The sequence below is a fragment of the Notolepis coatsorum genome (assembly GCF_963971535.1).
Source record: "Notolepis coatsorum genome assembly, chromosome: 17".
Taxonomy (NCBI): Eukaryota; Metazoa; Chordata; class Actinopteri; order Aulopiformes; family Paralepididae; genus Notolepis; species Notolepis coatsorum.
The window spans coordinates 22,626,034-22,651,976 of NC_140181.1; the positions used below are offsets into that span (position 1 = coordinate 22,626,034).

A 25,943-nucleotide genomic window follows, 5' to 3' on the forward strand; every position below is an offset into this window, starting at 1 on the left:
ATTTATCATTGGGGAAATGTATTATCGGCTATTGTAATAATTCTGCCTCATGAACCATCGGCAAGCTTTCCATTTTTGCACAACATTTGTTCCCTTTTATCACTAACATTATTGTTTTAGCATTTTTTGGTTGAAATATAGTTAGTTATAAAAAAAATTATTTGTCGTTAAAAAAGAACTACACTTACCAGCCTGTCGTTCAGTGCTGTGCCTAATACTGCCAGGAGTCTATGCTGTGGTGACGTCAGCCAGCAGCGCCAAAGTGAAGTGTAGTTCCTCAGTGAACGAAAACATAAACGTTATTATTTCGCTTTTAATTGCAACTTTTCTCATGTTGAGCTATAGATTGAGGATGAATACACACAGAAAGGTACACCATGCCAATGTTCATGCTTTATTTGTTTTAAACGAGACGATTTAGAAATAAGGAGGGTGGACCGCGCAGGAAACACCAATGACATGACCACTACACCTCCCTATAGGAGCATTTACGTAACTGACCACATCTTCCCCGCAGCTGTGTCAGTATATAAGCCAGAGCATCCGGTCCCAAGCCTGCATGCTCTGCCAAAGTGGGTGCGTCAGTCGGTAAACCAAAGTTGGTTCCGTTCGGAAGTGCCTGTCTCCCAAGGTGGCATCCAGACCCCGCTGCCGACAGAACCAGGGTGGTTCTGCCCTGAAGAAGAGCATCACTGTCTTCTGGATCCAGAGACTCTGTCATAACACTGAACCATCCCAATGACTCTCTGTGTGGTCTGTCCCAACTATGTTTTTTAAAATGTATTTTACTTTATTCTATTTATCCTTTATTTAGCCACGAAGGTCCCAATTGAGATACAAGATCTCTTCATCCAGGGAGTCCTAGTCAGGGAGGCACCAGAGCCCTGATTGTAGCACCAGAATCTGGTTTTCACATTTATTTTTCTTTATATATATTTTTAGTTTTATATACACAAGCTAATATGATGTTCTGAAATATTCACATGCAATTTAAAATGCTACATACTGTCTTTTTTATATTTAAAATGCCAAATGGTTGACATGTACTGTAGCTCAAAATATACATTTAACCTTAACAGGCACCCAGAAAAGTGGCATTTCTTTTCTTGAACTTGACGACTGCATACTTCTTTTGCAAAGCTTAACTTTATATGTTATACTTATAGCACATGCATGAGCCTGGGCCCCGTTCCTCGTACCTGGATAACTGAGTTAGCCGGATAACTTTAACTGGATAACTGAGTTAGCCGGACTTTCCGGTTCCCCGTACCTGGATTTTCCAAATCACCATGACAACAGATCCAAAAGTTTGAGCCTGGTCGAAAGCAGAGTTTAAGTTCAAGTTAGCCTGAACCATCGCCACGCCCCCGCAAAGAAGTGACAGCCCGTTTCCTGAAATTATTCCCACAGTCTACGATCTGCATTATACCATTCTGAATTACGTTTTTGTGCTCCATTCTTCCAGAGGGGGCTTTTGAAATGTAAAATAGACCCAAAATGCTGATACTAAATTCACTTTGTCCTAAATAATGCACGTTATATATACCGTGGCGCTCGCTCGTGCGATGTACACATTATGTGGTTATTTTAATTGTAACTGGGATTAAGATGTCTGATGAGATGCGCTGTTTGACGGATTTGAGAAATTGAATGAGCCGTTGACGTCACATTAATGAATGAGGATAAAGAGATAAAACTTCCTTCAAAACAAAGAATATTCTAAACACGGGTCTCTCGTTCATTAATGTATAAACAATGAATTTATCCCATCTGGCACAGTGGCTCAGCGGTAGTGCTCAATCCTGGCAACCCGGCGACCGGCGTTCAAATCCCCGTCTTTCCAATATACATTTTTGGAATATAATATTAATGATTATACGCAAAGGTAGCATAGTTTTAAGTTAAAATATTATAAATCTACATGCATTGAGGATGTCATTCTTTATATAGCTCTCAACGTGCACCAAATTGAATTATTCCTATATTGCAAAAAGAAGGAGACAACTGGGTCTCGAACCCCGGTCGTCTGCGTGAAAGTCAGAAGAACAACCCGTTAGACCACAGAGAAGATAAGTAAAAGATCGACCATACATCAATCAATGGGTAAGGGAGCCGTATCGTTATTCTGTATGACAGTTTTACTAATTATTTTCGCTAGCAAGATCTCATTTGATTATTCAATCCAGCAGGCAAGTTTAAAGAAATATAATCTGATTGATTGAGGTAATGAGGGACTTGAAATTAGCCTATAGATAACGCATTTAACTTGTCGGCGAGGCGATTGAGCCGTACTGCAATATGTTAATAAAGTTCTAAATCAATTAATCAATCAATGCCGCTAGAGAATCAGATTCTCTGCTATCGATACGTGCTGGCTTTTCAACTGAAGCGGCCGCGCGCATTTAGCCTGGGTCGCAAGTCTGGCTTGAGTTAACGAGACTGAATCCACCTTCGAGGAACAGGAAAATCCCGGCTTCAAACATCGGGTTAACTGAAGCTGGATAATGACATCTTGATCGACTTAGTTGAACCAGGTACAAGAAACAGGGCCCTGGTCTCTTTTGAAAGATAACATTCTGAAGTTACTAATGCAAAAAAGGAAAATCACTTTTAGTGCTAATGCAATAGAGTAACAGAGGTCTGAACTTGAACTTGTGTACTCACATTTTTCTGTAGCGGTTACAAATAGCCTGAAGGCTTATGTAGTACAGGTCCAAATTTGATAAAAATGGGTCTCATTCCCAAATGGATTTATGACCAAAAATTTCCTCTTAGGCAGATTTCTGGCCATTTAAGACATATTAGGGCTGGTAGCGCAATTCCCCAAATTTTTCTGAGATCAGATTTGAGCGTGGCTGAGAGCAGATTTAAGAGTGCTGAGGAGCACACTTATGATTGATTGAATAATTGAAAATTTTATTAACTTGACAGACTGTGTTCTCATAGTGATTCCTTCATGTCAACGCTACAGGCCTCCTTGGAATTAATTACTTAATCATAATTAAAATAAATATGACAATATTTGTACGATAAGAAATTACGCATTTGATGTTGGAAAAATAAATAATATGGATTCATCTGATCACAGGGCAGCTGGATTAACCATATCTGAACCAGCTATTTTGGACAAATGTATAATTACTTTAATTACTCAGATATTCAAACACAATTATGCAATTATTGTGAAATGATTGAAAATAATAATTATTTAATGCCTTCTGTGGAATTTGTATTTATTATTTGTTACATATCTGTTTTTTAATGGTATACAATGGGACAGACCTTTGTTTGATATAAACCTGCATTCCTTCGAATATATCATTAATCAATTAAACTTATATTGAAATACACTATATAGCCTATACACCAACACTGAAATGACAGTGGATAAATAAATAAATAAATAAGAACTAAAGCTAATCGGTGGAAATAGACTGCATTAATATTCCATAACAAGTCTTGTGTGCGCCAGTATGGCGTACGTGTCTAATGAATGAATAGTATAGGCTTAATATATTCTAGTTACTTATTTCATTAGGATTTAGTAGATACTATATATATATTATGTAAACAAGACAAACGTCTTTCTCTGGTCTGCATCCCCTTAACAATTGTGTGTATTGAGCCGTACTGTATTGTACCCATTCTGCAATCTGTTAAATAAAGTTTTCATTCATTCATTCATATACAGTACTGCGCGCGCGCGTGTGTGTGTATGTGTGTGCGCGCGCTGCGGCAGGTGTACCACAAGCTGTACTATATGATGCCAATACATTAATCTAATTTTGATGCATCGCAAGACTCGCAAGGCACTTCCGCCATTCCATTTTCATGCGGCTGCGTCATTAGTTGCCTTATAAGGAGCTCTGGAGGCGTTGTTTTGTATGCAAATGACCTAGACGGGAGCGCGCGTTCGTGTTTAAGACATGGTGTCATTCCCCAAGCAGATGTCACAGGTGCGACCGTTTGAGCCACTTAAGTTCAAGTTCAAGTTTCTTTATTAGTTGTCATACAGAAGTACAGAATACTTTTATACAAAATGCTTCTTACTGTTACGCTCCAGAGACTGTGCTAGACAAAAAAGATAAGTATAAAATAAAATAAGTATAGCAAGTAAAAAATAGAAGTCACGTACGTAGACACAAGTGTTCAGTATGTACATTATGTACAATGTTCAATGCAGAGTAGAAGTAACTGAGTTACCATACAATATACTATACAATATACTAATATACAATCTACTATATAGTGCAAAGCAGAAATGGGATGAGGTACAATTTTGGTACAATTTACAGTAAGTTGTACTGAGGTATGGGTTGTAGTGCAAATTCTTTGCCAATAAATATAAAATGTGTTTAGGTGTTCTAAAGTGTGTAGAGTGGGTGCTGCAGTGAGTTGTTTGTTTAAAGTGAGTGTGTGCGTGTGGATGTGTGTGCTGTGAGTGCATTTGATGGTTGTTGCATAGTGTTATTGTTCGTTGAGCAACCTGATGGCCTGGGGATAGAAGCTTCTTCGGAGTCTTTCTGTGCTTGCCATGAGACTCCGTTAAGACATATTACCAGCACGTTGGGGACTCAGAGTGAACTTGTCATTAATTCTGTCTCAGTCGGTTCCAAGATAAGTCTTCCAAGAGAACTCTTTGGAAAATGTTGGGGAATGAGACCCAATAAGTTCAGAGATGGGTCTTTGAGAGACGTCTGAGTAAAACCGACGCCAAGAAAAAAAGCTTTCCTCATCCACCGCAGTGCATTCTGAAGTCTGATTCAATTCCCGTTTTCGCTCATCAACTTTCACCTAGTTCTCTTATTCGTTGGAAACCTACACTCGTTGGCTACAACGCTGATCAATAATTTTCACCATCAGCAGTAAAAAGACGCTTGCCTGACATATCGTCATGTAACTCAAGAACGAGGCACGGATTTGGTCGGATTTGTTGGAGTGAGGTGGATTTAACAACACAAGGGTTACCACGTTAGTTTGTTTTGACCTACAATTTCCACACTTTCTGGGACTTTCTGGGGTGCACAGTGTACTCAATGAAAATTTGTTATTTTACATGTCCTTTACAGAAAATGAGCCAAGGCCAATGTGTCTCAGATAAAAAAAATAATTCATTGTATATTTTCTCTTTTATTAAACATTGAAAACGGGTCCCACCGACCCGAACACCACACAAGGGTTAAATCAAGAGTTCTTAGAGGCATCTGGAGTGGTACAAATATGTGCTTATCAGGATTTAAGGATCACCAGGTCCATGTTAAGGTATTTATTCAGTTCAAGTCCAACAGGACGGCAACAAATAGATCTTTCGAACGGTATGTTTGGCGAAAAATGCAGCCCCAAGCTGCTAGACGCTCGCAAATTGCCGTGACTTTGTGCGTTCCGCGCACGTCGGCCCGACGACGGTACAAGCCAGTCAAAATTAAAGGGGTAGTTCACCCAAAATGTTGGCAATGCTATGTTCAGGAGGTGTAGATCACAAGAGTTCATGTTGAAACGTTTGTCAAACATAAAAACTGTAACTAAGGGAGATGGGACTGGAAGACAATTGTGGCAATTCATGAACTGATTGATTGATTGATTGATTGATTGATTGATTGATTGATTGACTGACTGACTGATTGACAGACAGCAAAACTGAATGTAAAATATCTTTATTTGACCTTCTCAAAATGTCTTTCAATAACAGAAATGTTTCATCATGGTGAGTCAAAATAATATTCACACATCAGAATTATAATTACACATATATATTTTTCTTTTTCTTTTTTTTTAATCAAAGTCAGCATACCATCATTAACCAGAAAATGCAACAGGCTTGGCCAGTCACTGACAAAGCACAAAGCACATGTCAGCCATCAGGCAAAATAGAACCTTCTACTTTATTTTTTATTTAAATGTTTTGGGATGTTAGACATTTCAACGAGCACTCATCAAATAATTTGTGGAGTGAGTTGAAATTTAAACCGAAATTAACAATAATCATACCTCTCAAAATAAAATACATTTAAAATAACTGATAAAGAAAAGTTATGTTTCTTTTGTAACACATACGACAGAAAATATAAAGTACTTGACACGTATCAGTATATCATTCTTTCATTATACAAAAGACAAACAAACAAAACGATTATTCATCAGTTTCTTTTTCATGTCGACACATGATATTCAATGATATTTTGGCAACAGTTAAAGGGGAATGCCACCCATTTAAAGAATTCACATGTGTTCTTCCTGTGCCCCCAGGAAAATCCAGTCAGTATGTGAACACGCACCACTCTCTCCTAAAGCTATAATCTGTGATGTAAATCAGAGGCTGCTCCATAGACAATGAATGGAGCTCTGACTTTATGAGTCAGTTTGTGTGAGCTCTTACACCCAAATGGGGTTCATATTCGGGTTCAGACTTGCTATACTAGAATATAAATGTAATTTGGGTGTAAAAGCTCACACAAAAATGGTATGGCCTCATAAAGTAAAAGCCACGTTCATTTGGAGCAGCCCCGAATTTTACATCCCAGTAAATACTGACTGAACTGTCCTGGGGCACAGGAAGAACATGTGAATTCTTAAAATGGGCGGTATTCTTCTTTAAGTGTTAGATGTTAACAAAAAGTTAAATATTATCATAAAATTCGTTTTTTTTTTAAATCTTAAACCTCACCCCAAACCTTCCCTCCCCTCCCCTCACCCGCATCCTTTATACACCATGTTCCAGAATCAAAACCGCCATGAAATCATTTGACAGTCGAAATATGACATTTACATAATCCACAAATACATGTTTGCTGCTGGAGCTCTGAAATGACTTCTCAATGACACCTGCATTCAATGATTCAATTCTGATTCATCCATTCCATTCCATTCATCCGTATATGATTTTGCGATTGAAGGTTGAGGTGAATTCAGTTTCAACAAGTCTTTGATTTTTCAACCGTTTTCATAACATTTTGGAAAAAACAGCATATCAAACCCAATCAACCGTCAAATAAGCGGGAAAGAAACTCTCTCTCAACAATCAAATACATTTAGTCATTTCTGGTTCACCATTTGTTGAATTGACCGAATTGAAACTGAATTGAGCCGAACCCTTGCTGCCGTGATGACCATCTTGACTCAGAAGATCAGTCACAGAGTATAGCCTACTTGTATGGTCATCTTCAGTAAAAACATTTATGTCACTACTTATTTAGCTGGTTCTGCACCACGTCTGAATTAACCCTTGTGTGGCGTTCCCATTTTTTTGTTACTCACCCAATGTTCGTGGGTCTGGTGGACACACATCATTATTGGGATTTAATAAAGTCAGAACAATTCATGTGAAAAATACTTAACAGATGTTAACTTTATATAAATTACAAGCAATTTAGGTCACATATACAGTTAATATTTGCCATTTACCTCTGCTAGATCACATTTATCAATAAAAGTGCTATTTGTTTAGTTGTTTATAAAAAAAATAATGCATTATAATCAAGACATGAACGGAATAAATCATGTTTATCTTAATAATATAAATTAAACAAGGTGGAGGCAGACAATGAAGGTACAGTGTGAACCTTTTTGTGAAAATTTTACCACGTTAGTTTGTTTTGACCTACAATTTCCACACTTTCTGGGACTTTCTGCATGGGGTGCACAGTGTACTCAATGAAAATTTGTTATTTTACATGTCCTTTACAGAAAATGAGCCAAGGCCAATGTGTCTCAGATTAAAAAAATAATTCATTGTATATTTTCTCTTTTATTAAACATTGAAAACGGGTCCCAACCGACCCGAACACCACACAAGGGTTAAATCAAGAGTTCTTAGAGGCACCTGGAGTGGTACAAATATGTGCTCATCAGGATTTAAGGATCACCAGGTCCATGTTAAGGTATTTATTCAGTTCATACTGTACATCAAGTCCAACAGGAATCCAGTGCCCCTGGAAAAGGAGACCGAACCATTTGTGACCAATCAGGCCTCTGTTGTGTTTTCTGTCTTTTTTTCTTTTTCTTTCCTGAGACCCCGTTTAGATTGGTCTCATAATGTGTCCTGGGCCCACGGTATTATTTGAAAACGAGGGCAGAGTTTGAATTGAGCTTAGCCCCAACCCAACACCTAACCTAGCCCCCTGAGTCGTAAGGTTTTTTTTGCGAGCTTGAACCTGAATAAAGCCTGATATTTTCCTAATAATTGTATCCTAGAATGTCTTAGAAGCGTAGCCCTTGCTAGCACAAACAAGTGAGAAGTTTGGCGTCATCCTTTTGCCTGTTCTTTGTTCTTTTTAAAACAAGAGAGGGTAATTGTAGATTATATCAGCCTTTTTGGATGATAATATAATTGAGCTAGGAACCTTCTTATTCAAACCCCAGATATCCAAAGTGACTGCTTCACACGTCAGAGTAGGAGTGCTCCCCTATAGGCAGACTGATGATGTTTAGACTCTAAATTTCCCTAACGAGTACAAAATGTCTCAAAGGACCATTTCTAGTGGGTCCCATTGTACCAATAGTAGTCATGTTTTAATAAGCCTCAGTGACAGGGTGATAAAAACTATTATCTAGTCTAGTGAACCCTTTACATGAGTAGAAATGTGATTTCATAAGCTTGGGTCTCTGGGTAAAAGGTTAGATTTATCATGTGGAACTGAAGACGTTTCAAATGGGTTGGTTCCCCACTGTAATGGGTTCCCTACTGTACTGGGTTTCCTACTGTACTGGGTTCCCTACTGTACTAGGTTCCCTACTGTACTGGGTTTCCTACTGTAATGGGTTTCCTACTGTAATGGGTTTCCTACTGTACTGGGTTCCCTACTGTACTGGGTTCCCTGCTGTAGTAATAATGATTTTTTTTTGTGAGCCTGGGTGCTACAGAACTACATTTGTCATTAGAGTCCTCTGGGGTTGAGACAGGTTCTTAATGGGTCACCACATAAGAAGACTGGTACTGTGTTTTAATGAACATGCTCCTCTATGTCTCCTCTGCTCTCCTTATTTGAGATGCAGGCTGGACAAGTTTGTTGCAGGTCCCAATATAATAGTAGTAATAGGACTTGTCGAGTATATGGTTCATATTCTAGTAGGATTCGACCTGAAAGAGTTTGAACATCTCTGGCTATGTTCACACTGCAAGCCTAAGGGCTCAATTCAGATTTACTGCTCAGATCAGATTTATTTTTATGGCTGTTCACATTTTTCTTTTTTTAAATGTGGCCAATATCAGATTCCAGTGTGAACTGGTCACGCTCCTGAACTACATGCACAAATTGAACAATAATGAAGATGGATTTAAACATGTCGGATCTTGCGTAGGCCCAGGGTACATTTTGAAACAAGATCTCGAATGAGTCTTGCACGGAGGATCGTCTTCGTAATGTTCAGCATGAGGGCTATTTATTATTATTATATATTTTTTTATAAAGTCTTAGGCCCACCCTGGAAGTGGAGAACGGTGATGGATCTGCCAAACCAGTAACCTGCATGGAATCTCTACTGATGACCTGATTGAATTAAACCGTCATTCATCCAGGGGAAGTTTGGTGAGAGTGTTCATCAACACCCTGATAGCAAAACACACTTGCACAGTTACACTCGGGGGCTGCCCAGTACAACGACAATCTTCTGCTGTTGGTCACCGAGCAGCTCTACTAGGGGGGTTAAGTGCCTTGCTAAAGAGCCCCTTGGTGCTAGCGTAGAGGGAGGACAGAAGATTGTTCTTTCACTTCCCTGAACTGCTTTGGAGAGTTGCACTGATGACCTTCCAATCACAAGCCTGCTCCAGTAACCATTAGACGGTCACCACCTTACAGCCGAGACCAGAGAGGGAAGCACCGGTCATGGCCTGACTGTTGTTGCTATTAGACTACTATCGGAAATCCATTAGAAGCACGGTGCTCTTTAACTAAAGGTTTCAATATTTTGAAGCGCTAGTACTTGGTGCTCTGAGCACTGTAAACATGCTAGGTTCTCAGCACTGTCAGGAAAATGCCTTAGGGCGCCACTTCGAGTGAAACTAAATGAAAAAAAGGCCAGCCCTGAAAAGACAAGTCCCCGATGGACACGGTGGACAAGATCATCCTGAAATTGTCACGCGAGCATACAGCACACTTCTCATTTCCAGAGTGGGCCTTTACTGCAATACAGTACTGTATAATGCAGCTTCCTGAGAGTTAGCTAGCTACCGTTCTAAGAAACATGCTGTACATCTAGCTATCTGCTCACGTTACATACAAGGTGACGTTAAGATGAAAGAGGAATGGAGTGTGATGTAGTCGTATCTGTCCTGCTCCAGATAGAGTCTGTGATGGGTCACTGTCAGGGAGGCAACGTGAAGGGGAGATATTCAACGTTAAATTATGTCTTATTACTCAGCAGAGGAAGTGCTATGATCATAGTACTTATGCTGTCTATGTATATGATCAGGATTCGGACAGACAGACAAGGTGGATCTCCATGGGACACTATTTATTTTTTCTTTTGCTAAACAGGGAACACTTCAGATTTCTTTGGTTCATTCACACGATGGGACGCTCTCAGTTTGCCCTCAAATCTTGCAGTTCACATCTTGGGATTCTAACTAACTGTTTGCATTGCACTGAGAGAGGGGCGTGCCAAATTAGCACCCACGCTGCATAAAGCTGCTCATGTGACCTGACCCAGCCGAACCTACAGATCTCAGCTCTGAAAATCTGAACTAGGAAAAATCTGACCTCCTGCTAGAAAAAATGCTACGGAATGGCCATTGAAGTCTGTATTTCAAGTAGGAAACTCAGGCATGGTCTCTCAACTCCGAACTCTCCGGGATGCAGTTATCTGACGTCATGTCAACATGGCATCATACATTATAAACTGTAAACAACGTTGTTTTCATCTTTAGAAGACGATTGAAGCTAGATTCTAATACCAGTTGCAAGCCTAATTCAACACAGTATCTCAGCGTATATTGTGCTTACAAAGCAACCAAACAAACTAGCTTTTTGTGCTGGTCACATGTGTCTTCTTTAGATACAGTAAACTACATTTTACATACAGGATCTATTTCTGAGCTTGACACTGGAACACACTGAGGTTGTAATTCTGACTTCCGTACTGCTAGATTCCGACCTCTGAATTTGAATGGAATACAGCATGAATCGAACTTTCAGTTTATGATCATAGTAGGCCTACTTCCCAACCATAAGTAATAGACATATTTTAAGGCTTTCACATTTTCGGACACTTGCCCAGTGGATTTACTTGGTTTGCATCTTCATACCAGTTCCATTCGACCCCCCTCCAAATGATCTCAAGCCCAGACCTTTTTTCTCTCAAGCCTCCAATCACAACTGTTGGTTGAGGGAAGTAACAGTCTTGATTGGAGGATCAAAGGAAAGAGGGCGGGGCTTGAGATAGGTAAATTATTCAATTTAGCAATAACAGTTCAGTTGTTAATGGTGCTACACTGCCATTAACGTTCCGTTGACGTTAATGCAAGAACAGCAGAATGTTAAATCAAAGCCGTCGGGTGAAAATCTTGTCTAAAGTCTAAATTTCTATTATTTTCATGCATTTACTTACATTTTGATAATAGATGTAGATGTAGATAATTCTCTATGTTTTGAGCAAGTTTCATTGACCATGAATCCCATCCAAAACTCTTGACTGCAGTGGACAAACCCTTGATGGTAATTTCAGTTTTACCATATGGTACCGGCCATTGTATAAATAACTTACCATGGTGCTGCCATGGTGTTTATGTAATGGCATGGCGCCACTTGTGTACTTCAATAATACCATAGTACCACTTCTGTACTTCAATAATACCATAGTACCACTTCTGTACTTCAATAATACTATAGTACCACTGCTGTACTTCAATAATACCATAGTATAATACCATAGTACCATGTCTGTACCTCAAGTATAACATAGTACCACTTCTGTACATCAATAATACCATAGCACCACTTCTGTACATCAATAATACCATAGCACCACTTCTGTACTTCAATAATACCATAGTACCACTTCTGTACTTCAATAATACCATAGCACCACTTCTGTACTTCAATAATACCATAGCACCACTTATGTACTTCAATAATACCATAGCACCACTTCTGTACTTCAATAATACTATAGCACCACTTCTGTACTTCAATAATACCATAGCACCACTTCTGTACTTCAATAATACTATAGCACCACTTCTGTACTTCAATAATACCATAGCACCACTTCTGTACTTCAATAATACTATAGCACCACTTCTGTACTTCAATAATACCATAGTACGACTTCTGTACTTCAATAATACTATAGCACCACTTCTGTACTTCAATAATACCATAGTACGACTTCTGTACTTCAATAATACCATAGTACCACTTCTGTACTTCAGTAATATCATGGCACCACTTTTGTACTCTTTTGGTTACACTACCATCATTGTTGTGACCAAAGAATGAATGAAATACCACAATACCTTTTTTGGAAATACCATACTTTTTTGTAAGCTTCTGTCCAGTTTGAAGAAAATGGGATGAAGCTAGTACTGCAGGAGTCAAACACACTTCAACTACTACTACTACTGATACAAGGCAAGTGGACACTGACCTTGTAATCACTAATCATAGATGTACATTTTCTGTCTAACATTTTTACAAAGTCAACGTTCAGACATGATCACGTACATGTCATGACGCCTCATTCAATAGGGTTTCCATTGAACATCTCCCAAGATATTCCTTATTTGTGTGAATTCCTTTCAAATTCTATAATGTTTCAAAGGGATTTATCAAAATATGTTTTGTTGCACAATACTGCAATGTTCTTTCAGTGTAGGAAACGCTGTTATCAAGGGTAGAAAGTGAAAAGTCAGACGAGTTATTTTCCTGTAGTCTGACAGCATGGACGCTATTCACACTGTTCTTGTATGAACGATAGAATCGTGTCGCAGAGATGTTACTTTCTGTTACAGCTGCGATGGAGTCGCTCCATGTCGCTTTCTCACATGTAGGCTTCGTTTAGGATTCAGACTATTTTACCGCCCAAACATTCATTGGAGGAAAAATAATGTGTTTTTTTTGCTCTCTTCAAAACAAGCAAATCTATCTTCTGTTCTGGGAGTGAATTTGTGATCTGGGGAAAACACAACCTTTTGTCCTGGTGTGTGTGTGTGTGTATGTGGGGGGGGGGGGCATAGCACAATAACAGAATGGTCTGTCCTCCGCACGATTGAATAGGAGGTCTGAGGTGACAAATGCCTGAAAACAATGGGCATTGTGTTTGCTGGAGGTTGGGATAATAACTTACAAAAATAAGTCTGTCAGCAATACATGGTGAAACAATATCATAAGCAATATCATAAAACGCCAAAAGTGATGTTCTTTTTCCTCAGGCGAAGCGTTTCTTTTTTAGTTTGTATGAATCCCGTTTCTGACGCAAATCGGGACCTTAAATACGGTAAATCTTCTCAATCAGAAAGTTATTGTTTTGACAAAGTCGGTTGTTAAATGCACTGTACTGTACAACATTGTATCATTTTTCAAAATATAGTTTATCCCAGTTTTTTTTTTATATATATATTACAGAATGCTGTACACTTTGTGTCTGCATTAAGATTGGGTGTCATCCTGATCGTTGGAGAATAGAGTAGAGGAGAGTAGGCGTAGTAAGTTTGAGTAGAGTTTAGGAGAAGAGAAGAGAAGAGAGGAGAATAGAGATGATGTCTGGGACGTGCCCTCAGCTGAGACGTTGGACTCCGTACCTCGGTTCTCTTCTGTCTCGCACTTCAATCTGAAGAACAAAGACAGAACCAGTATAACATTAGATTAAAGACAGAAGAGGTACAGTAGATCATTACATCGCTTTCACACCTGAGCTCTTTGGTTCGCTTTAATCAAACCCTGGTTCATCTCCTCGGATAGTCCGGGGATAGTCTTGGTTATATTGAAAACAGGAAACAGTTAGTTCAAATGGATCATCATAAGTCAATGTGCCTCAACATTATACATGTGGTTTCCCACAATTTTGTTTATCAATGACATTTGTAAAGTATCAAAGGTTTTGAAATATGTTGTTTTTGCAGATGACACAAATATTTGTGTTCTGGGGAGGACCTGCAGCAACTCTTGCAGGTCTAATAAATAATACATTTGCTAATTAGTTCAACACTAATAAGTTAACATTAAATATGAACAAAACCAAAGTTATGTTGTTTGGGAACCGTAAAACAAAAAATAGTATATGAAAACAAGTTTTTGGGTGTTGTATTAGACCACAGGTTTAGCTAGAAACCCCACATAAGATATCTGTGCTGAGTTTTGGAGTTTTGAGTGAAACTAGGCACATCCTGTATTTGAACTATTGTGTGTAAGTCTGGGGAAACACCTACAAGGATATGCATCTAGTAGGAAGGATAATAAATAATGTTGATTATTGTGAGCAGACCAATCCATTCGATCTAGTGACTACACAAATGATTACGTTTAAAGCAAGAAACTTTAATTTGCCTCAGATGAAAAGCAATGGCGACAAAACTACCGAAATGAAATAAATAATCATGCAAGTTTGAAGCCCCCTTTTCACAGCATAATGTTGGCAGGTATGGGATTCAAAATGAATCATGTCCAATAAAAAGCTGGCTTTGTTTAGAACGTTTGGTGCATTTGAGAAAGTTCAGTGTGAAAGATAACCGAAACAATTGCAACAATGTTGCAGCTTCATGACCTGAAGTCTACCGAACTATTACATGTAGGTGTGAAAGCGAGTAGCTCTTTGGACAACATACTGTATGAAAAACTCTTCCACATCTACTTCTACTTCTATATGACATGGAAATAAAATGTATTGTAAAATGTAATGTTTTAATAATTTACGTCATCGGTTATCTTAGGAACTTACACATGCTTACAAAGCCACACATTTTAGAAGATCTTGTCATTTCTGCAATAATGAGCATGGGATGGATCCTTCACATGCACTGAATGACAAAATCACACAGAACATCAAGCTACTGAAGCGAGACAAACAGACCATATGATTATGACAGCTGGTGAAAAATCACAGACTAATATTAATTGTAAACAATAAACCATTTAAAACAACAGTACACAATGGGCCAAAACCGGATCGCATGAAGTACTTTACACAGGCTAATGGTATGGAAGTTCAAAAACATTCATAAAGCCTCTGTTGACTTACCCTTGACACAGCAAAATCTGCAAGGAAATAATAGAATCATTTTTATTAAAAGGCGGATATTAGTGTTTACATAATGTAATGTGTGATGACGTTAACTTGTTAGCAACAAAAAGGGAATCTACCAAGATAGCTTAGCTAGCATGAGAGAGCTAGTGCTAGTCAGACGATGTCACTGTTGGGATTTCACACAATGTAGGCCCTACCTGTTTATTGTCATACGGTTCTATACTCTCTCAACATACATGTAGATTGATATAGATTCACAGATACCAGTCAAATCGTTACCGGAGGACAAGTTAACATACTGTGCCAGACGGCATACAGGAAGTGAAGTGAGTCACTTCTCGAGTTAAATCAAGTAAAACCTGTTGCTAAGTAGGAACATTTGTGACCATTACAATAAGTAGCCTATGAACTGAGATTTTGGGCCATCGGTTACTAATATAAATAGCACTTTTCACGATTTCTGAGCAATGTTATTTGCCACAACAAGTCGGGTTTGGTCATGTCGGGTCACATATATATATCTACAACGCCTGGATATATCTGCATAATAATTATATTCCTTTTTTTGTATCCACTTTTTCTCCCCATTTTCTATTTTTCTCCCATCCCAATTTCGTATTTCCAATTCTTCCCTCCCCTGTCTTGAACGTTGCTAGACTATGCCTCCCACTGGTCGGCTGTAGTGAGGATAGAAGCCTTGCATCACGTGTCCCCTCCGGTACACGAGGAGGCAGCCTGTCACATCTTTTCGCCTGCCAGCGCGGACTCTCATTGGCGAGGTCTAACGCATGGGAGGCTCACACTACCCTCGCCACTTCCTGTCTCTGCTGTGCAGGCATCTCCCAACCGACCTGTAGGGGTCGCTGTCCACAACGTCCAATCCCCACCCATCGACTTCCACCCGCTGACTCTGCCAAATGAGCCAGTACGACGGCCGGCCCAAGCCGAAGGCAATGCTGAGACTGGGATTCGATACCGGAGTCTCTTGCATTGGTGACAAGCGCAATCTCCGCTACGCCACCCACCCAGCCGCCAATCTAATCTAATCTAATCTATACCTGGATCAGTGGGACGGCACAATGTAGATTCTGTTTCGGGGTGGACTTGCCCTTTAATGTGTGAAATCAGTGAGACGTTTGGTGTGGAGCAGTGGGGTTAATCTGATAAGGAGAATGAGACACGCCCCCGCACACCCATCTCCTCTGCAATCTAGTTACCATGGAAACCACAGTTAGACCACTGGAGTGCTGAGACGTCTTATGTCACCGTTCTACCTCTCTTTCTCCTTCTCTTTCTATCTACTTCTGTGTCGGTCTCTCTTCATCTCTCACTTCCTGTCCTTCTGTGTCTCTTCATCTCGTTCTCTCTGTCCGTCTCTCTCCTGTCTGTTTCTCGGTGTACCCGCTGGTATAGTAGGGTTAAAGAACAGTTCAACTGAGGACAGTATTCCTTATCTGCTTCTACACAAGCTTCTCTTTATCTTTTATTCTCAGTTATCTCTTTCTCTCTCTTCCTTGTCTTCTATCTTCCTCTCTACTTCCTACCCACTTTACACTTTCTTCTTCTCTTTTCTTGCATACCCCCCCTCTCTCTCTCTCTCTCTCTCTCTCTCTCTCTCTCTCTCTCTCTCTCTCTCTCTCTCTCTCTCTCTCTCTCTCTCTCTCTCTCGGTGCATGCTGGGAATGAGATTGGAGAGGTTGGAGAGGTTGGAGGTTGGAGGTGTAGTGAGTTTTTTTTCTATCTTTATCTGTCTATTTTGGTAATTTGTTTATGGGATATTGTTTTATAAGGGTAGTGTTTGTTTGCTGTGTGTTTTGGTGTGTATAGGGTTAAGTGGGAGTGTATTGTTTGTTTGGCAGGCGCGTCGGCCAGGCTGGTTTGCTGGCTGACGTCAGACGCCAGTATGGAGTTTGCCAAAATGAGCAGGAAGCATGGTATAAAGATTAATGCTTCTAATGTGTCCGTAGAGGATTGCAGCTTGGCAATAGGTAAAGTCGTTGGACATAAAAGTGTGAAATCAGCCGCGAAGATGAGCGGTAGTATTGTAATTTTTCTCGATTGCCTTGAGAAGGTGCATTCGGTTGTTGAATCAGGAATCAATATCGAGGATGTGTTTATTGCAGTGGAGCATCTATCCACACCAGGCAGAAGGGTTAATATAAATAACATCCCGCTGTTCATAAGTGATGAAGTACTGATAACTCAACTTGCAAGGTATGGGAGGATAATTTCCCCGATAAGAAAACTGTCATCTGGATGCAAATCTCCGTTGTTAAAACATGTTGTGTCACATAGACGGCAGGTTTGAATGATTCTCGAGAACAACAGAGAGGAGATTGATTTGGTTTTGAAATTAAGAGTCGATGATTTTGATTACGTTGTTTTTGTGAACTCTGGAAGCTCAAGGTGTTTCCGTTGCGGGGAAGAGGGTCATTTAATTCGAGATTGTGTGAGGGAAGAGGGGAGAGGCGCACGGTCTCACGCCCCGAACTCACTGCTCACGAACGAATTTCACGTGCGGCTCCCTCGTGAGATCGCGCGCCTGGTCAGGCACACTGGACCTACGACTTGAGCGTGCGGAAGCGCACCGAGGAAGGCATATTTACATTGGGACAGCTGTAAATGCCTAGTCTATATGCAAAGTCAGTCATTTTAGAATGATGATCAGTGTGACTGTACTCCTGAAAGAGCAGCGTGTAGCCCCAGCAGCAGCAAGAGCTTATTATTATTATTATTATTATTATTATTATTATTATTATTATTATTATTATTATTATTATTATTATTATTATTATTATTATTATTATTATTATTATGCAACATTGTAATAGTTATAGGTATAAACAAACATACAGACAAACATTCAAGGCGTTTATTTGCAGATACAGACACAGCTGGTTGAACAACATCTATATCTGTGGTAATAATGCAGATATTCAATTGTATTTCTGTGACAATGCGCGTGGCGCGCCGCCTCAAATAGGATCGAGGCGAAAAAATAGCTTGCCGCTCGCCAGCCACTCGGGAGGCGCGCTCCCGCTCGCGGCCAGTGTGCCTACTATCGTCCGTTAACATGGGAGCGGAAGTGAAGAGGCAGCCGCCCGTCCGTCCGTCCGTGTTCGTTCGTGAGCAGTGAGTTCGGGCCGTCAGCCCCAGGAGGTGCGCGGGCTGGGCTCAGCGCAAGTAGTGGTACAGAGGAGGGCAGAGTGTTGCAGCGCAAAGCAGCGAGCGGTGACGACAACAGAGTCCCGCTGCAGACCGCCAGCAATGTAGATAGTGTCCTTGTGCAGACCGTCAGTAGCACAGCGGATGGTATCCAGCTGCAGGGTCACAGAACCGGTGTAGCAGGTACGAAGCAACCTGTTGATGTAATGAGGACAGTTGCTGGGGATGGAAATGAGGGGGGGGGGGGGGTCGTGGCAGGAAGGATTACGGAGGTGGAGGGTGGATCTGTTGAGACACAAGGGACTGGAGAAGGGGATGAGGATGAGGGGGGGGGGGTCGTGGCGGGAAGGGTTACAGATGTGGGGAGTGTACCTGGGGTAGCTGCAGATGTTGAGGGGGTCGGGGTGGAGGAAGTAGAGTGTCGAGCTCTCAAGCTAAGAAGGCAGATGTGACGGAGGAACTTAGCAGTACGCAGAGTACACAGGGGGTTCATGGGCAGACTTTGTGGAAAGTGATGATGAATATGTGGAAGATGGTTATTCCTATTCAATGGAGGCAATGAAACTGTTTTTAAAGTTGACAAAGAACAGGAAGAGTGTGGAGGTGAAAGATTTTTTTCCAGATAAAATTTTGTTTGTTGCAGCAGCAAAGGAACATATGAGGTTTAAAGGAGAAGGTCGTTTTGTTGACACAGATATATACAGAATGAGGAAGATTGTACAGAAGGTAATACAGGCCCAGGTGTGGTGGAGGCTGGAGTGGAATAGTGTAGTTTTGTTTTGTTTTATTTTTATTTTTTATTTCTGAAATGAGAGTTTTTTATTGACGGGACTGGTGTGTTGTCACTTAGGACTGGACGTTTCATGGTGTCCTGATGCTGAGGCCTGGAGGCTGAGACTTTGGTTGATCATCTCATGTACTCGTATGCATTGTGGAACTGTGTGAACATTTTACTGGCTCAGCCTCGGAGGGTGATGGAAGATGGGAAGTCACTGGGGGCTGCCAGTCTCCGCACGGGGGTGTGGGAGGTGAGGTTGGAGCGGCATCTGGACCGGGAAGGAAAAGGCGGCCTCGGACGGGGAGGCGAGGGTTACAAAATGTCTACTGAGGATGTCGGTCCAGAGGGCATCTCGGTCCCCTGCTCTGGTTTCGGCCCCTGACATCATGAGGCCATATGATATAAGACGGGGTGGACGGTAGGACGACTTCAAACTTGAAATGGAGCTTACGTGATAAGGATGAAGGAGGAGGGTCGGCTGTCGAAGCGGACCGTTTTATCCACGAGATGGGTGGTGACTGGAGTCTGTCAGACACGCACAAAGGCCTGTTGTGTTGTACCAAAAGGGGAAAGGTGAAGACAGAGACGCTACAGTGCCTCTCCGGTGTGTCTCTCGTTGATACACCCAGACTTTTGGATCGTGTAGAGTTTTTTCCCCCCCTCCATATGGGGGAAAAGTTCTAAGTGACAATTTGGTTCAGTTTAAGCAGTGTTGTCCCTAATTGATTGTTTGTTGTGATTTGTTTTGTTTTTTTTGTGTTTTGTTTCTTTGTTTTGTTTGTTTGTTTGTTTTGTTTTTGTTGTTTGGGTTGTAGAGTATTTTAAGGTTGAAAGTTTATGTTGCATCTTGAGTGTTTTTAGTAAAGAATAAAGTTTTTTTATAAAATCAAAAAATCCTCTCTCTCTCTCTCTCCCTCTCTCTCCCTCTCTCTCTCTCTCTCTCTCTCTCTCCTCTCCTCTCTCTCTCTCTCTCCTCTCTCTCTCTCTCTCTCTCTCTCCTCTCTCTCTCTCTCTCTCTCTCTCTCTCTCTCTCTCTCTCTCTCTCTCTCTCTCTCTTTTCTCTCTCTCTCTCGCTCTCTCTCTCTCTCTCTCTCTCTCTCTCTCTCTCCTCTCTCTCTCTCTCTCTCTCTCTCTCTCTCTGTTGTCTCTCTCTCTCTAAACTTCTCTTGTTCTCATCCCTCTCACTGTGATTCAAGCATCCTGATGAAACACGTGGCCGTGTGCCCACCTCTGTGTTCTCCCTATGGTTACCATGGTGACAGCACTCTCCATGAGACCATGGTTACCATGGTGACAGCACTCTCCATGAGACCATGGTTACCATGGTGACAGCACTCTCCATGAGACCATGGTTACCATGGTGACAGCACTCTCCATGAGACCATGGTTACCATGGTGACAGCACTCTCAGGACCATGGTTACCATGTTGGACAGCACTCTCAGAGACCATGGTTACCATGGTGACAGCACTCTCAGACACCATGGTTACCATGGTGACAGCACTCTCAGAGACCATGGTTACCATGGTGACAGCACTCTCAGACACCATGGTTACCATGGTGACAGCACTCTCAGAGACCATGGTTACCATGGTGACAGCACTCTCAGAGACCATGGTTACCATGGTGACAGCACTCTCAGAGACCATGGTTACCATGGTGACAGCACTCTCTGAGACCATGGTTACCATGGTGACAGCACTCTCAGACACCATGGTTACCATGGTGACAGCACTCTCAGAGACCATGGTTACCATGGTGACAGCACTCTCCATGAGACCATGGTTACCATGGTGACAGCACACTCAGAGACCATGGTTACCATGGTGACAGCACTCTCAGAGACCATGGTTACCATGGTGACAGCACTCTCAGAGACCATGGTTACCATGGTGACAGCACTCTCAGAGACCATGGTTACCATGGTGACAGCACTCTCAGGAGACCATGGTTACCATGGTGACAGCACTCTCCATGAGACCATGGTTACCATGGTGACAGCACTCTCAGAGACCATGGTTACCATGGTGACAGCACTCTCAGAGACCATGGTTACCATGGTGACAGCACTCTCCATGAGACCATGGTTACCATGGTGACAGCACTCTCCATGAGACCATGGTTACCATGGTGACAGCACTCTCAAGACCATGGTTACCATGGTGACAGCACTCTCCATGAGACCATGGTTACCATGGTGACAGCACTCTCCATGAGACCATGGTATAGGCTACTTTGGTAGACATGAAAAAGACAGTTTGGATTCGAATGGTGTTGTTCTTTTAAAAGGCCTTCTATGTCATTAGTACTTGCTTAATTACAAGTTACTTTTATTTCTCTTTGCAATGGTATTGATTTAATTGTATATTTGTATTGTACTAAAAACATACTGGACCAAAACTGTGACCCCCAAAACCGTGATTTGAACCAAACTGTGAGGTTTGTGAACCGTTCCACCCATTGTGTCCTGTGACCTGTCCAACGTCAGTTCAGAATATTTGCATCACTGTGCCTCACAACTGCATCACTGAGCACAGAGTGACAGTTACCATCTTCCTGGACTCTTACTTTGAAACAGCACTGTGCAATATTACACACTGTAGACTTCAGTATATGTTTACTGTATTTATTTACTGTATATTTTATTCCATTTTCTATTCTATTTATTCTATTCTTATCTTAGGCAATTTTATTCGTTTTTGTTATTCTTATTCGGTGACCTGTTCTGTCTAAATGTTTAATCGAGCGATTTTTGCAGTGTCAAATTTCCCCTCGGGATAATAAGTATTTCTATTCTATTCTATTGATCCATAGCCCTATTTCCACTCACTGTACCAATGCTGTTGTTTGTGGGACGAGTCCCCTCAGCACAATCCATCACGCTGTTTACTCGCCGGCCGCCGCTCGTTATCCACAAACCAATGCAAAGTCAAGTGTTACTAAAAGTAGACGTCAGCAGTGTTGTCAGGGCTTGTACAGACTGGAGCGTCACCCCAATGACTTTGTATTGGATTTGTGGCTAACTAGCCAGAGCTGCTGGTATCCAGTATGAAGAACAGCATGGGTTGTGCTGAGAAAGGACTCCATACCGATGGACGGCAACATTGGTAAGAAACAAAAAAAAAAGCTCTAGGGGTGGAAAAATCTGAACTAACCCTCCAACATTGTTTTCCGTGTACAATCTCTTCCCCCCACATGACAAATGTGTCCAGAAGTCAACCCTTCCCTGACCTTTGTTGTCTGTCTGCAGGTCGTCCAGATAGAAGTCTGTCTGCCTGTTTCCCAGGACGAAGGCCAGGAAGGAGAGGATGAGGGCGTCCAGGATGCCCATGATGGCCAGCATGTAGGCCCAGCGTACCGAGCAGTCGCCCAGGGAATACTTCCCGGTCTGTTCCCCGCACATGTCCCGGATCACCTCGGCGTCCCAGCCGTCGGGGAAGATGATACAGCCCAGCACCAGGCACACCCCTGGGGGGCAGAGACAGAGGGAGAGAGGTCCAAGTCAAGTCAAGTTCATTTGTATTGACTCATTTTGTCCCAGAAAGACTCAGAAGAAGCTTCTATCCCCAGGCCATCAGGATGCTCAACGAACAATAACACTATGTAACAACCATCAAATGCACTCACAGCACACACATCCACACGCACACACTCACTTTAAACAAACAACACACTGCAGCACCCACTTTACACACTTTAGAACACCTAAACACACTTTATATTGATTCGTAAAGAATTTGCACTACAACCCATACCTCATTACACCTTACTGTAAATTGTACCTCATCCCATTTCTGCTTTGCACTATATAGTATATTGTATATTAGTATATTGTATAGTATATTGTATGGTAACTCAGTTACTTCTACTCTGCATTGAACATTGTACATATGTACATACTGAACACTTGTGTCCACGTACGTGACTTCTATTTTTACTTGCTATACTTATTTTATTTTATACTTATCTATTTTTGTCTAGCACAGTCTCTGGAGCGAAATAGAAAGAAGCATTTTGTATAAAAGTATTCTGTACTTCTGTATGACAACTAATAAAGAAACTTGAAACATGAAACTTGAAACCCATTTGGTTGCTGAACCTCGTGGCTCAGCGTGTCGAAGTGTCCTTGAGCAAGACGCTTAACCTCGAATTTCTCCCAATGAGCAGGTTGGCACCTTGCATGGTTGCCTCCGCCATTGGTGTGTGAATGTGTGAGTGAATGTGTGAGTGAATGTGTGAGTGAATGTGTGAGTGAATGTGTGAGTGAATGTGTGTGTGAATGTGTGTGTGAATGTGTGAGTGAATGTGTGTGTGAATGTGTGAGTGAATGTGTGAGTGAATGTGTGTGTGAATGTGTGAGTGAATGGGTAAAATGTGAGTAACAAATTCTAAAGCGCTTTGGATAAAAGTGCTATATAAAAGCAGCCATTTACCATTTACCATCCTCCTCTTCTCTTTCAACACATTTATCAGAACAAACAATCCTTATCTAACCTCAACATGATGGCAATAATACATGGAGAAGTACTGTATAAACAAGCGCTTCTCACCCCAACCGTGGACTGTTCACCCGCCTGCGGGGTACTCACTATGGGGCACGCTACCGCAGCCTCCCAGGCAGAACCAACAGGACCACAAATAGTTTCTTCCCCTCAGCTGTCAGACTTCTGAATCAAAACTCTACTTAGCCCCACTGCACCTCACTGTATACCTGTGTATATAGCACATAGCTTATGTAGACTTTATTTTAATAATTTTTCTTTCTCACCATCGCACATTGTGCTAACCATTGTACTTTACTGTACAGTTTTATTTATATTTGTCTTATTGATCGTCGTTGGACGTACACAATCTTGTTGCACTGTCTTGTACTGTGTAATGACAATAAAGTGAATCTAATCTAATCTAATCTAATCTAATACATGTAGAAATATAAACAAGGTAATAATATAGGGAGAAAATAGACAAGGTAATAATACATGGAGAAATATAGACAAGATACAACAAGTAAGCTGAGGTACAGTAATGCCATCCAGGCTGGTCATAGTGTGAGAGGTTTGGGCCTCACATTCCTCTTTCCCCTCACACTGACAGAAACCTGCACTTCCCACACGCTTCCCAGAGGAGCCGGGATCTAACCGGGAACCGTCAGATTACCAGACGACCAAAAACAAAAGTGTCCATTATGTTTGGTATGAGGTGGTTGAAAACATTGCTGTTTGAGGTGGCTGTTCTGCTGACTTTGACATGTGCATACAAACAGAATAACAGTGTGAAATGTGAATGCAACGTGGGGTACAGTATGTATGTATGTGATTGATTGATTGATTGAAAAGTTTATTAACAGATTGCAGAATGGGTACAGTACAGTTTCAAGTTTCAAGTTTCAAGTTTCTTTAATAGTTGTCATACAGAAGTACAGAATACTTTCATACAAAATGCTTCTTACTGTTACGCTACAGTAGGCTACAGCTCAATACATACAATTGTTAAGAGGATGCAGACCTGAGAAAGACTTTCGTCTTGTTTCCATCAGGGTCCCCCATTTTCAATTCATCATATGACACACACGACATACAGATAGACAGTACTGCTACATCTATACATTTATGACATACCAGATTTGCAAATACAGTACTGTTTGTGATACTAAAAAAATCCAGAAAAAGAGTGTGTATACATTTGACATAGAAACTGTGCATTGGAGGAGGTTGGGTAGGTGGGGTGGGGCTGTACATTGGAGTTGGGGAGGGGGATGGGGGTTGGGTGGGGGTTGGGTAGGGGGGGGGGCACTATACATTGGAATACTGACATACATTTGACATAGAAACTGTACATTGGAGGAGGTTGGGTAGGTGGGGTGGGGTTGGGTGGGGCTGTACATTGGAGGTGGGGGGGGGGGGTTGGGTAGGGGGGGGGGGCACTGTACATTGGAATACTGACAAAGCCATGCTTGGTCTTTATTGTACAACTGGGTTAGGACATTTGTAGGGGCCAGTTTCGAATTGCAGTCTCCCGTAGGTGTTCTTTGAGAGTGTTTTTGAAGGTGGGTAGTGATTCACATTCCTTTACAGCTTTGGGTAGGGCGTTCCACATTGATGTGGCATAATTGCGAAACGTGTTTAGTCCCTTGTTTGAGCCGAATCTGGGTTTTACATGAGGTACAGGCCTGCATGTGTGTGTGTGTGTGTGTGTGTGTGTGTGTGTGTGTGTGTGTGTGTGTGTAGTCGTTAGCATGGATTTGTGTGTGTGTGTGTATGTGTGTGTGCATGGGTGTACTAATTTCTATGGATTTGTGTGTGTGTGTAGGCTACTAGTTTGCATGCATTTCATTTGTTTGTGTATACTGTACGTGAGTGTGTGTGTGTATGTGTGTAATGTGGATATGTGTGTGACCCCTGGCCCTGCCTTTCCTATCTCCACCCACCGGGGAACTGTATAATCCCAGGCTGTTCTGTTTCACCAATACAACTCATCCATCAAACTTACTGTCACACACACACACACACACACACACACACACACACACACACACACACACACACACACACACACACACACACACACACACACACACACACACACACACACACACACACACACACACACACACACACACACACACACACACACACACACACACACACACACACACACACACTGCATTGACATTAATTCCCTAGCCCCTAAACCTAACCTTAACTTAACCTTAACCACCAACCCAAAAATCTAATTTGGGGACATACATCTTGTCCCCAATTAGACAAGCTGTACCCAATCAACTGGTTTGTTGTAGTTTGAAAAGCATCCTTGATATTAGGCTACG

At 41.4% G+C, this 25,943-nt stretch overlaps 1 protein-coding gene across 1 annotated transcript in view; it reads right to left on the reverse strand.

Annotated features, from left to right (window-relative positions):
* Positions 1–13,707: 13,707 nt before the first annotated feature.
* Positions 13,708–25,943, reverse strand: part of LOC311243973 (LHFPL tetraspan subfamily member 4 protein-like) — a gene marked incomplete at both ends in the record, with an annotated part of 99,636 nt that continues 87,400 nt past the window's right edge. The window contains 3 exons of the mRNA XM_084333381.1: positions 13,708–13,761; positions 15,169–15,185; positions 22,349–22,585. Of these exons, the coding sequence (XP_084189507.1) occupies positions 13,708–13,761; positions 15,169–15,185; positions 22,349–22,585 (308 nt within the window). The remainder of the gene's footprint in view (positions 13,762–15,168; positions 15,186–22,348; positions 22,586–25,943) is intronic.